At 57.2% G+C, this 12,463-nt stretch overlaps 1 protein-coding gene across 1 annotated transcript; it reads right to left on the bottom strand.

Moving 5' to 3' along the window:
• Positions 1-7,588: 7,588 nt before the first annotated feature.
• On the bottom strand, positions 7,589-12,116 carry DLX4 (distal-less homeobox 4). Its single transcript, XM_059997495.1, has 3 exons — positions 11,852-12,116; positions 8,239-8,435; positions 7,589-7,831 (listed from the first exon to the last, which is right to left on the bottom strand). The coding sequence occupies exons 1-3, from the start codon at positions 12,114-12,116 to the stop codon at positions 7,589-7,591; spliced, it is 705 nt and encodes a 234-aa protein (XP_059853478.1).
• Between the last annotated feature and the right edge of the window lie 347 nt (positions 12,117-12,463).

Here is a 12,463-nt window from a genome sequence, read left to right as displayed (position 1 = left end):
GACCGTGGTCATAGAGTTGGATTTGAACTAAGGCCTCTGGCTTTCATTTTTTTCTTGTGTGCGTGTTCCTGGGGATGGCTATACTCTTCACCGTTGTGTGGTAAGTTGGTGGGACAGAGGAGGATTTAGGCAGATGGGGGAACTGGGGCAAAGGAATAGGTCACCATGTCCCCTGGCATACCTGGTGATCCGCTGGCATACCTGGTGTATTTCACAGTGCACCAAGAGTGCACTCTCCCTGTCTCCATGACCTTCTTCCTTTTTTTTTTTTTAAATAAATTTATTTATTTTTGTCTGCGTTGGGTCTTTGTCACTGCACGCGGGCTTTTGCTAGTTGCCGTGAGCAGGGGCTATCTTCGTTGCAGTGTGTGTGCTTCTCATTGCGGTGTCTTGTCTGTGTTGCAGAGCACGGGCTCTAGGCACACGGGCTTCAGTAGTTGTGGCGCATAGGCTTAGTTGCTCTGCAGCACGTGGGATCTTCCTGGACCAGGGCTCGAACCTGTGTCCTTTGCATTGGCAGGCAGATTCTTTTTTTTTTTTTGCGGTACGCGGGCCTCTCACTCTTGTGGCCTCTCCCGTTGCAGAGCACAGGCTCCGGACGCGCAGGCTCAGCGGCCATGGCTCACAGGCCCAGCCGCTCCGCGGCATGTGGGACTGGGGCACGAACCCATGTGCCCTGCATCAGCAGGCGGACTCTCAACCGCTGTGCCACCAGGGAAGCCCCGGCAGGCAGATTCTTAACCACTGTGCCACCAGGGAAGCCCCTCCATGACCTTCTGAGATATCATTCTGATCATTATCCCCACTGCACAGTGAGGAAATAAAGATCCTGAAAGGTAAAGGGACTTGCCCAAGGCCTCTCAGCTGTGCGTCTGCATTCCAGAGACTCCATGAAGTTTCTCTGGACGAGGAGACACATTTTACTTTCCAAGGGGCTGGGGGAATAATTCTTATTGTTTGGATGGGGCTGCCAAGGGGCTGGGAGTGGGAGGGAGTTGAAGCCAGGGATGGTCCCAGGGCAGATTCAGGCTTTGGAGAAGGAGGTAAGAGGACCTGAGGACGTCACCAGGGGTGGAAGAAGCCTGCATTGGTGGATCCAGCTGATCCCCCTGGGCTTGGGGAATGTGACAGGAGCCCAGCAGAGGCATGTCAGCAGCCTCCCACAGTCTGGCTTCCCCCAGAATCTGTTGGAGCAAAGAATTCCCGGTGGCTCCAGGGCTGGGAGGAGGAGTTTGCAGCAGGCCCCAGCTTGCAGGGGCAGAAAAAGCAGCTCCTGGGGCCAGCCTGAGAGGAGTGGTCTGGTGGTTCTGTGGCAGGCATGGTGGGAAGCGGGAGGGATGGGACCTGGGCAAGGATCCCAGGCCCCCACTCACACCTAGTCCTCTGCCCAGCCCCACGCACTGAGGCCCTCCACCCCAAAGAGAGTGGGAGCATCAGGCTTGGGGAAGGGGTGGTCAGGCAGAGAAAGGAACCACCGAGGGGAGAGCCCCCCAGTTGGAGAGGGGAGGCCAGTGCCCTGCTCCCTGGCAACCTCCAGTCTGAGGAAGAAGCACTAGTCCTGATGGGTCAGGCAGACAGGACAGAAAAGGTGATCGCGGGCATAGGCTTCTAGGCCAAGGGGACTCCTGAGCAGAGAGGGGAAGGAACGATGCCCTCCAGGGAGCCTCACGACTGGAGTGGGATCGTCTAGATGCCACGCTCCTGGCCTCATGATGTGGCCTGTATGTTATTCAGCAGCTTGACGTGCGGAGAGGGAGAGAATGGGGGCTCCAAGCCAGAGTGGAAGTCCTCAGGCTGGCCGAAGGACCCGACCCAAAATTCAACTGAACTCTGAAAGGGCATGGTTCTGATGAAGCTCGGAGGAATATATTCCACAGAAAGTAGAACCGTCCCCTGGAAATGAAGTGACCTCTCCATTTTGGGGCCAGAGACACTGAAGGCCTGGCACTGCGCAGAGTTGCATCAGAAACCTTGGTGTTTGGAGGAAGCTTGAAGGCAACTCCTTTCCCTTCCTGGGCTGGCAGACACGTCTCCCAGGATGCCACTGGGGCTGAGTACCTTAGAGACATCAAACTATGGGGACTGAAAAGAGCTGCAGAAGGCATCCATTCTGGTGGGAGAAGCAAAGCCCTGTACTCCGGGAGCCTCCAGTCTGATGGGAGAGACAGGCTGTGCTTTACAATGGAAAGTGGTGGTGGATACACATCAACCCCTTACACACACACACACACACACACACACACACACACACACACACAGGATTTAGGAAGTGAAATTATCTAAGCTTCAGAGGGGGTGTGTAACTTGCCCGAGGTTACACAGTAAGTAGGAACCAAAGCAGTGCTTTCCTCACCACCCTGTGACCCCTGAGATCCCTCCTCCTTGAGTTGCTGTCAGGGCAGGGGCGCAGAGGGTTCAGTGGAGCCCTCCGAGAGGACAGCCTCTGGGTTTCTGTGCCAGGGCTGGAATCTATGGCTACGTCTGGGAGCCCCAGGATGTGCCAGGAAGGGCTGGGACGGGAGCTCTTGCTGGAGCTCAGGAAAGGAAGCAGGCAGGGCTTCAGGGAACAAAGAAAATAAAGTTCTAATCAAATTATCAGGTTCTTGGCCATTCAGTCTCTCTCCCCAACTGCTTACCAGGGAAATATTCTCAGAAAATAGGAGACGGACAGCCAGGAAAAGGGGGTGGGAATGAGAAGGGAGCGGGAGAAGCTCACACACAGGGAAGCCAGTCTGTGCATTTCTGGGGATGTTTCAGTCTATTTTCGCATGTGTTTAAGTCCCTGGGCATTTCCTCTTGGTTCATCCCTTTGTGTTGTGCTTCACTCTGTGAATATATAACCTGGGAGTGTACCTCTCTGTATATGTCCATGGACCGCCATGGAAGGTTTCCTGTACACATGCTCACGTGTGTCTCACATGCAGCTCCGCCCACTCCACGTATGCTGGTGTGTGTGTGCGTGCACTTTGTTCTATGGCAGTGTGTGTGCCCTTATGACGTCCCTGTGCCTGGGTCCTTGCATCTGCCCGTCTCTGTGCATTTGTCCGGGGCCTTTGTACTTTGAGTTTGGGGTAGAAGAAACTTTAATTCCCCCCCTGTTAACCAATCCGAGCTGGCCAGGAAAGGGGGAAGGGGAGGCATGAGGAGGCAGCCACTTTTCTCTCTAACTTTTTTCATCTTGGAAGGGGAGAGACAGCCGTCGCCCAGGGACTCGCTGATAGGATTTCTCCCTGGCTGTCCCAGGTCCAACAGCAATGCTACTCAGAGAAGGGGTGGGAGAAAGGGCTGGAGAAGGGGGAATAGAGCTGAAGGGCCCCTCCTCTTCACTCCTCCTTGGCATGGGAGAAGCCAGGAGACAGATGGGAGAGAAGGGAAGATATGAAAGAGAAATACTTTAGGGTCAGTGAATTTTTCTTTTCCACCCTTATTGTTAAAACATTACTCATCTCTTGGAACAGGGGATCCCAGGCGAAGGGGGACCTTCAACCCTTGAAAACCAGGTACTTTGGGAACAGGGTTCAGAGGAGTTTTTGCAGAGGTCTGAAGCCCATCCCCACACACTGGTCCCAGCCTCCTACCTTCCACACCAGTCCCCTCTAGGCACCGTACCCACCTCCACCTGCAAGGAAAGAGTCATCCCAGGTGAATTAGGGGTGGGACACACCTGCAACACCTTCCTTCTCTGAAGGAAGAGGCTTCAGTGGTCCCAAGGACAGAAAGCTGGGAGGAGATCTGCCACCACTACAACGGCAAGAGTTGAGGTTAGATGTCAGACAGAACTAGAAAGCTGATTATCAGATCGGGGAGGAGAGAGAGTGGGTGTATCATCACCTCCTTGGAAGCAAGAAGTCAGCGTATGTCTCCTCTGGCCCTTCCCCGCTCTACCCACATCCTTTATAAGTTCTGGGGAAGTCCTTGATCTCTAAGGCCTCATCTACACAGGCCTCAGCTACCCGGATAGCATTCCATTGACTCTGGATACAGTCCCAGAGGCAAGTTCAGGCATCCAAACTCAAGTGAGGCTTGGAGCTGAGTAATCAGCTGCTAGGGCTATGCAGACATTTTGTCCGGGGAACAGCCAGCTCCGCACCCCACCTTGCAGGGCAGATGTGTGGTGGGGGAGGGGCGGTCTGTCACTCGGTCTTCCCAGCCCCCTCCCAGCACCGCAAGCTCCCTCTTCCCACCTGCAAGTAATTTGGCCAATGGGAGGGCAGTTCAGATGGCAGTGTGGAATCCCTCTAGATCTGTGTGTGCTTGGTGGGGAGGGGGCGGACTCCTTCCCCCCAGACCCAGTGTGCCCTTCTCCTCTTCACAGCGGCAAATTACTTGTAATTATCTCGCATCGAGAGCCTTCAGGAGCTGCTCCCAAAATTGCTTTAATTGAATTAATTGAATCTCATTTTGTTGGGGGAGAGATGGGGGACATGTCTTAAAATAGCACGTGGGGAGAGGGCAGGACAGCTCCCAGTCAGCTTTCCTGTGGCTGAGACCCGTGCAGGTGAGAGAGTGGGCTCCAGGCTCAGCTGCTTCTAGATCCCGGCGCTTTTGCATTTAGGTCCTCGCCTGTGTCCTGCTCTCAAAGGTGATGACCCGGGATGTGTGGAGTTCTCTAGTCTCCAGCCCCTTTTCTCCTCCTTGCCCTGAGGAGGCAGGTGGGCTGGAGGCAGGAGGTGAATGGATGGCCGTGGCAGTATGAATTCAGCATCGCTGTGACCTCTCCTCTTCGATAATCATACAGCAGCTATGAACACCACTTATTACGTGCTTACTAAGCTCCAGGTACCATGTCAAGCATGTTACAAGCACCATCTCATTTCATCATCACAACCGCACTGGGAAGCAGGTCCTATTAGTGTTCCCATCTTAGGGGGCAGAGAAAGGAGGCGGAGAGAGAGGTTAAGCAACTTTCCAAAAGTCACACAGCAGAGCAGGACTCTTTGGAGGCCAAAAGCCCAGTTCTAAACCATTCAGTAGTGTCCCCCCTGCCTTACTGACCCAATTTTCCCAGAGGGGTGTCCTCACAGGAAGAAACCACAGCCTCCTTTTCTGCAGCTCCAGTGGTTTGTGGGAAGGGAATGGGGTACCTCTTCCACTGGGGTTCATTTCCATCAGCAGTCAGGAGCCCAGGGAAACTGGACCAGCTCCCAAGTGGACAAGGTTTCCTGTTTCCACTGAAAAGGGAGGATGGATGGGTGTAGGGAAGAGGGGGCACCGTCAGCTCAGCTGGCCGCTGGCTGGAAGAGTAATTACACTCCTTCTGCTACTTAAGTTTACAATCTGGGCTGTTGTTTTAACGATGCGACTCTTGTCGGGCTGTCCAATTAATCTCGCCTTTGGAGGTTTTCCGAGATGGAGCGGTAGATCTTATCTCAGGTCTGTGGAAAGAAGAGTGTGCAACCTGCCCTGGGAGGGAACAGCTGCCTTGAGGACCTGTGGCCTTCAGAGAAGACCCAGAGGAGGAATCTGGGGCTGGGGCTACCGAGAGAGCCGGTGGAGATGGGGTGGGTGGCGAGGGGCAGGAGAAGGCATCGGTGGGGAGGAAGAGGAAGGCGTTTCTCTTCCTGGCATCCTCATTCCTCACTGCTCCTAGAGCTTGTCTTTGACCCACCCTGTGCCATTTGCCACCCCCAGGAGACCCCTCCATGTATATTTTGGGGAATGGGGGTGGCCTAGGAGGGGCTGATTGCAGCCCTTTTGAGGTGGGGGGCTCCCACTGACTCTCATAACCCCTCTCCCCTACATAAGACTCCAATTTGGGCTTCTCTGTGGCCAGCCTGGGTTGGTAGAAGTGCCCGGGTGGGCTTTCCAGTTTGCTTGGGGACAGGTTTAGGTAGTAAGAGGGAAGCTTGACTTGGGAGCTTCTAGTCTGGAACTGGAGGCCCCTCCCCCAAGGCCTCGGGCCAGGCTGGGCTGGATTGCCCGAATTATTTGCAGCCCCTGTCCTCAATCCCCCTGCTGCTGGGTGCCAGGTGCGCGTGTGTGTGCGTGTGTGTGTGCGCATGCGTGCGTGTGCGTTGACTATGCCCTCACTGCCCTCTGCACTTCCCTTAGCCTGCCACTTCACACAACTGGCTTGTCATTGTCTGGCCTCTGTTAGCCCACAGGGTCTGCCTAGGTCACCTTGATATCCCCAGGATCTAACACAGAGCCAGCGGCTCTACAAATGTTCGTTGGATGGAGAAGTCCAGTCCCTTCTGGGGTTCTCCTTCTCCTCTCCCTCCTGCTCCCCCTTCCACTAGGTGAATTGGGGCCTTTCCACCCCAAGGAGCTCACTTCTCCCAGGGGAGGACTGGACTGGGTCAGTAGGTGTGGCCTCCCCCAAGGTGAGCAGGGGCTCTCCCTGGGCTGAAGGTGGGCACAGGGGGCTGTGAGGTGCCTGGCTCCCTCCAGAACTGGGCCAGGAGAGAATTTGCTGTGAGGATCACTCAGACTTTGATCATTCCCTGTATTAGCATCTTCTGGTTTCACACTGGAGTGTCTGAAAATATGGAAATTACTAGAACATTCCAGAGCTAGAACCGGATAGCCAGTTAGTGGTAGAGGAGGATCCAGTGCCTCTGGTTCGGTGCTGGAAGGGTCAGGTGGGAGAGAAGAGAAAGCTGAGCAGAAGTCATGAGATGAACGTACCTCAGAGCCAAGGCCCAGGTTTCTGTACAGACTTTAATCTCTGGATGCTTATATATGGGGGCTGGTAAGAGCCTGGGGGCTGCTAGTCAGACTGGTTATAAATACGAGCAGTTCTATTCGACAGAGACAGCTGTGAGGAGCTAAACTGCTGGGCTCACCCCACCTATTTGGGGGCATCTCTACCTACACTTGTCCCCATTCTCCCCAAAGTGTTACCCTGCTGGCTTCCAGAGAGTGTGTGCATGTGGGTTTGTTTAGGTATTAGGAATAGGAATCAGACTCTTAATAATAAATACTCATTGAACTAGATGGGTAATTGGGTCCATTATCTACTCATAGTGGGTAGACATGGGGAAAAGGGGCTTTTTTGGGAAGAGGGTAAAAATTACCCGTAGGTGGACAAAACTCTACTCCACCCCATCTACATCATAGGATGGTGAGTAGGTGTATCAGTTATGGGGGGAAAATCAGGAAAAATCAGTGGGTGGGTCTCGATGGTGGTCAGCTTGGAGACTCTGGGTGTCCACTTCACTCCTGCTTTTACGCACCCGTGGGTTGGGCAGGGCCCAAGGCACACAAAGGGAAAAAACACTCAGTGTTTGTTGCTGGTTGAACCCCAGGCTGTGGTGGGACTGCAGTCCTTTCAAGGACGAGTGGCAAGGCTAGGGGTCCTGGGAAGTCTGAACTCCAGCCAGTGAGTCTCTCTCCAGAGCCTCTGACCAGCTGGAGGGAAGGTGTCCAGTCCTTGGTGGTGGTGGTGGGGGGCAATGGCCAAGGCTGTCTGGGTTATGAGGCAAGGAGGAAAGGATGCCACCCCACCCTTTTTCTCCTCTACCTCCTCCTCCTCCTGAGAAAACCCATCTGGGTCTGGCTTCCTCCTGGCCCAGGAGGGGTGCAGGTGGGCTGGGTCCTGCCTGGGCGCTAGAGGAGGGCTGGGAGCCTGACCTGCACTTCCCCAGATTCACATCATCTGAGGTGGAGCCAGGACATCAGGGGAGTGATGCTGATACCAGGCTCCGAAGTTGTTGCCATAGGCACTGGTGGGCAGGGCCCCTGCCTTGGGTAGATCCCAGGGGGGTGGAAGGGGTGGGGAACAGGGAGACAGGGAGGGGGACCTCCCAGGGAAGCCCCCTTCCTGTCCCCCAGAGTTCTGCTTCAGGAGCTTCTTGTACTTGGAACGTTTGTTCTGAAACCAGATCTTTACCTATGGGGAGAAAAGGGGAAAGAATGGAAGGTCAGGAGGAGTGTGCCTGTGGAAGGGAGTGACGAAGGGAAAGGGACCCAGCGGGAGGGAGCCGTCCTGGGAGAAGAGCAGAAGTTGGGAACATTCGCTCCAGCCCTCCATAAGCCCCTGAAGGCCCTGAGTTCCTGCATCTGAGTTAGAATACAGTTCTCCCAGTCTGGGTACCCTCCTCTACACCCTGAATCACTGCCCTACCTCCCCCGCACCCCCGCACACACCTTTTAACACATTCCCCCAATTTACTGTGGGCCAGCTAGAACTGTGAAAACAGGGCTTGGGGACTCATCAGTCGTTCACACAGGAGGGTGAGTTCCCAGAGAACACACTTGGGGAGGGTTAGCATGCAGGAAGGATGGGACTGGCTCCACCTGTGTCTGGGTGAGGCCAAGCTGCGCGGCCAGCTGGGCCCTCTCGGGCAGAGCCAGGTACTGCGTGTGCTGGAAACGCTGGTTCAGGTGCTGCAGCTGCAGACTCGAATAGATGGTCCTCGGCTTCCGGAGCTTCTTGGTCGAGGCCTGCGGGCGCCGCTCCGAGGGCTCCGGGGACAGCGGCGGCTTCTCCGAGTCTGGGGGGCGGCCCGAGACGATGTATGCACGCATAGAGGGGCTGACGCGCCTTCTCACGGCTCATCTGCATCTCGTTTGCATTCCGGCCACGGGTTAGCAAAAACTCGGGCTTGGGGCTCGGCCCTTCTCTACCTTCCGCTCCACCCTCCTTTCAAACCCCACACGTCCACTGTGTGCCACGTGGGACTAGCCGCAGTTCTTGCCCTCAGGGAGCTCCCACTCTTAACGCTCCTGTGACCCTAAGGGGGACAGCGTCACTGGCCGGAGCGAGGGTCGGGGCGGCGCCCAGCGGCGGGATGACAGAGTTCAGCCGCGTGCGGTGACGCCAGCTTGGGGCGGGGCGGGGAAGAAGGGCTGGGTCGAGGGCTGGGCTGAGGCCAGGAGAGCACGGGGGAAGGGCGTTCCGGATGGGGGGGAACTCAAAAGCATTGTTCGGAGACCCGAGACAGTGTCTGCGTGGCAGCCTCCCCGCTGCCGGAAGAGGGGTGGTCAGAGGGGCCCGGCGAGTGGGCCTTGAACGCCAGGATGAGCACCCTTCCCAGCTTCAGAGTATGGAAAGTGCCCCAGGGTTTGCCATCACCTCCCCTACTGTAAGGGCCTCCCTCTCCGGAGGCACAGCCTCCAGAAAAGTGACCATCTCTTCCATCCGCCAAGGCTGGCTGGCTAGAGTAGTGGCTTTCGGGGGCCCTAGAAGCCCGGTGGTGCAAGGCAGCCCCCTCCTCCGCCCGGCCGCACCCACGGAGGGGTTCCCGGCCAGCACGGAAGGTGACCGGGGTTCGGAGAGAGCGCAGCGCCGGCAGCGCAGGCCCTCTGGGTCGCTGCTGGATCGCGCTTGCGGTGCCGCCGCGGGAGATCTGGTCACCTCCTGCCTCCCGGCCCAGCCTCTCGAGGAATCTCGGTCTGGGAACAGCTCGGCCCCGGGATGGGGGTGGGCGAGGGGTTCCCCTCTTCCGATCCGGGAGGCCCCAACTACGCCACTCTACGGGGACATTGGGACCATTCGTGTAGAGAGCAGTGTTGGGGAGGACGGAGCGGCCGAAATGCCCGCGGGCTTAGGGTTCGTTGCATTCCTCGCAGGGCTGCCGGCCGACCTCAGTCGACAGAGCGCTGCGCCCGGGTGCCCAGACGCAGCGGGGGTCCGACCGCGTCCCCCACCCCCTTCCTCCGGTCGGGCTCACCCCGCACTTCAGGTTCCACGCCCTCGACCGGCCGCGGTGACCCTGTGCCTTCACCTCCCCCGCATCCCTCACCCTTGGCCTCAGGCGCTGCGGGCTTCTCAGATCCACCCCCCTCGACCCCCGCCTCAGCCAATTCCCAGAAAAACCGTTGGGTTTCCGCTCCCGCCCGCGCCTGTCGGGCCTCCCCTGCTTAGACCCGGCTGCTCGCCGCCCCGGCGACCACTCGTGCCTCTCTGGCTGCGTGAAACAATTCGGACCGTGAGGCAGAGCTAGCGGGGAGCCTACCCCAGCTGCTAAGCTCTCAAAGCCCTCCGCGCCCTAACTCTGCCAGCAGACACCCCCCCACCCTTCCCAGTTCCTTTCCCGACAGCTGCTTTCTCCACAGCAGTTGCAGAAGTCACGACTGGATCTGCCCAGGTCTTGATTCAGGAGCCCAAGGGCCTCCCTTGAACCATAGCGGCACCTGCCTGCTCATCGGGGTGGTGGCACGCAGCTCACTTGGAGCCGAACCTCTCCCCGAGGCTGGGGTGGACAAGAGTGGCGGCAAAAGGAAGACCCCCCAAGCCCTCTCTCACACCCCCATCATTTAATCTAGAGTGAGCCCAACGCCCCAATTTCAGTAGGTAGATGCTATAATCTAATCTCAGGACACGTGTGGTTTTCGTTGGATCCGGGGAAACTTTGTAAAGAAAAGGAACCCTCCACTCTCGTCCTTAAACCAAGAAAAGGGAAGGCAAGAGTGTAGAAGACAGGATTGAAAATACCAACCCCAATTCCAAGAATCCTCTTAAGGACAAAGTTATCTCATTCTCACCCCACTAAACAGACAAACACGCACACACAAATGTACCACATCAGCATATACTGAAGAGAAGAGGCCAAGGGATTCGTTTTTTAGAAACTAGATCATTTGTAGAAACACCCCCCCCCCAACTGCTCCTCTTCCAACCACAGACCCAGAAGCGGGAAAGAGGCAGCCCCAGTTCTAGCACAGAAGGCAGTTAACTTTGGGGGGCTTTGAGGAAGTTCCCTAAAATCCTCTTTTCTGGCTTCATGCAGTGAAAGCCAATTTGCAAGGGCCAAGCCTGGAAAACAGTCTGTGTCCTTGACCCGTGCACACCCTTTCTTTGGGCCTCAGTTTGCCCATCTCTACATTCAGAAGCTCCTAAATCTCTAGGGTCGCTTCTGGCTCTGATGTTTAGGAGCTCATGTGTCTCAGCAGAGCCACAAGGGAAGGGAGGGAGACATCTTGGTCCTGGCTGAGTCCCTAAGTCACCCAGCGGATGTGCATCCTTAGAGGAAACTGTGCCAAGGACAATTGTGGGGGTAATTAGGTGGGGACAGGGAGTGCAGGGGAACCGAGCTCTAAACCCAAGCCACTACAGATGGATGTATGTACTGTGTTGCATGGGTACAGCCTGTGCAAGGCCCAGGACCAGGAAGACAGGCCAGCTCCCTGGCTTCTTTGAGGCCTTCCAGTGAGCACTTTCTTAGGAGCTCAAAGGTGCTCCAGGCAATGTAACTGGGGCCTGACCTACCCCAAAGGCAAGGGGCGGAGATAACAGGAATGGCCAGTTCCTTTGGCTGGAAGGCTGAGATCTACTAGGAGAGGCTGCCTGACCCACCTGTGGCTACATTCTTAGAACAATGGGTAGTAGGATTTAGCCCCGGATTCTACCAGGTCAGCTTTTGGTCTCGGTCTGGCACATTCGGGTGCCAGCTGGGGAGAGGGGGAGGGGCCCCGAATAAACCCCCACTTCTACTGCCCTCCAGCTGGGACCTGATTTCTACTTATCAGGCTGTGGCTTGAGCACTGCTTTCTGAGACAAGAACGCGGAGAGGGGCGACATGGAGGAGAGAAGGAGTGCGTGATGGAGAGAATCCTAGGGAAGGGGCTAGGCACCTACACCCACATCTGGATTGCTTCAGTTTTCCGTTATAAGTAGGTACACAACCCCGCTGCTCCAAGGGGGTGGGGTAGGGAGCCCTGCCACCCGCCTTCACATAACTGCAAATCGAAACCAGGTCGGTCTTGAAAGGAGACCTAGATCAACTCGCCCCCGCCCCTCCCCCCTGTCTCCCGCCCCATCCCTTCGCCCTCCCCCCAACCCCAGATCCCGTGGAATCTGAGTAAGGTCTGAATCCCGCCAGCTGCGCCCAACCAGGCGAGGGCGAAGTTCAGGGGCTCACTGGAGCAGGACCCCGGAGGTGGGAAGAGCCGCTGCGGCCGTACTTACCTGGCTCCCACTCTTGATGAGACTGCTGAGACGGCGCCGTGGGTAGCTGGCAGGGCAGGTAGGAGTCTCCGGGGGTCGCCGGCCCAGTGTAGGGATAGGGCAGGACGTGGCCATACGGCCCAGAATAGGGCAAATCGGAGGCGGCTGCGGTTGCGGGGGACAGGCCAAGCTGGTAGGCAGCCACTACCGATGGGACGGGGGCGATGTCCGGGAAGACGGCTTTGGAGGCGTCCGGGCCAGGGAGCGGGCAGGGCAAAGAGGTCATTGCGGCCGGGGCCGGGGCCGAAGGGCCTAGGCCATGGCCCCGCACGGAGTCCGCTCCCTCCGCCAACTCTCTCTTTTCGGAGCCTCGGGCGTTGGAGCCCCCAATCAGCCTCCCCAACACTTATCCTGGGGAAAGTGTCTCTCTGCGCCTCATCCAGCGGAGAGCGCGCGCCTGGGAAAGGGGTTCCGGGGGGTGCCCCCCATGGCTTTTCCCCTCCCCCCTAAATCCATGCCCCCCCCGCCCCCCGCCCCCCCGCTCGCTCTTGGCTTCGGTTCCCGGGACCCGACGGGGTCCCCGCCCACTTAAACGCCGCGGATTGGCTACCACACGCGGTGACCTCATGGAGG

The sequence above is a fragment of the Delphinus delphis genome, chromosome 19 (genome assembly GCF_949987515.2).
Source record: "Delphinus delphis chromosome 19, mDelDel1.2, whole genome shotgun sequence".
NCBI classification, from domain to species: Eukaryota; Metazoa; Chordata; class Mammalia; order Artiodactyla; family Delphinidae; genus Delphinus; species Delphinus delphis.
Note: the sequence above shows the minus strand (reverse complement) of the source record. Positions and strands in the feature narration are given on the sequence as shown.

Coding starts and splice junctions, on each gene's coding strand:
- DLX4 (XM_059997495.1), bottom strand. CDS start 12,116: ATGACCTCTTTGCCCTGCCCGCTCCCTGGCCCGGACGCCTCCAAAGCC. Junction 8,436..11,851: donor TCATCAAGAGTGGGAGCCAG/GTAAGTACGGCC, acceptor GCCGCCCCCCAG/ACTCGGAGAAGCCGCCGCTG. Junction 7,832..8,238: donor TTGGCCTCACCCAGACACAG/GTGGAGCCAGTC, acceptor TTCTCCCCATAG/GTAAAGATCTGGTTTCAGAA.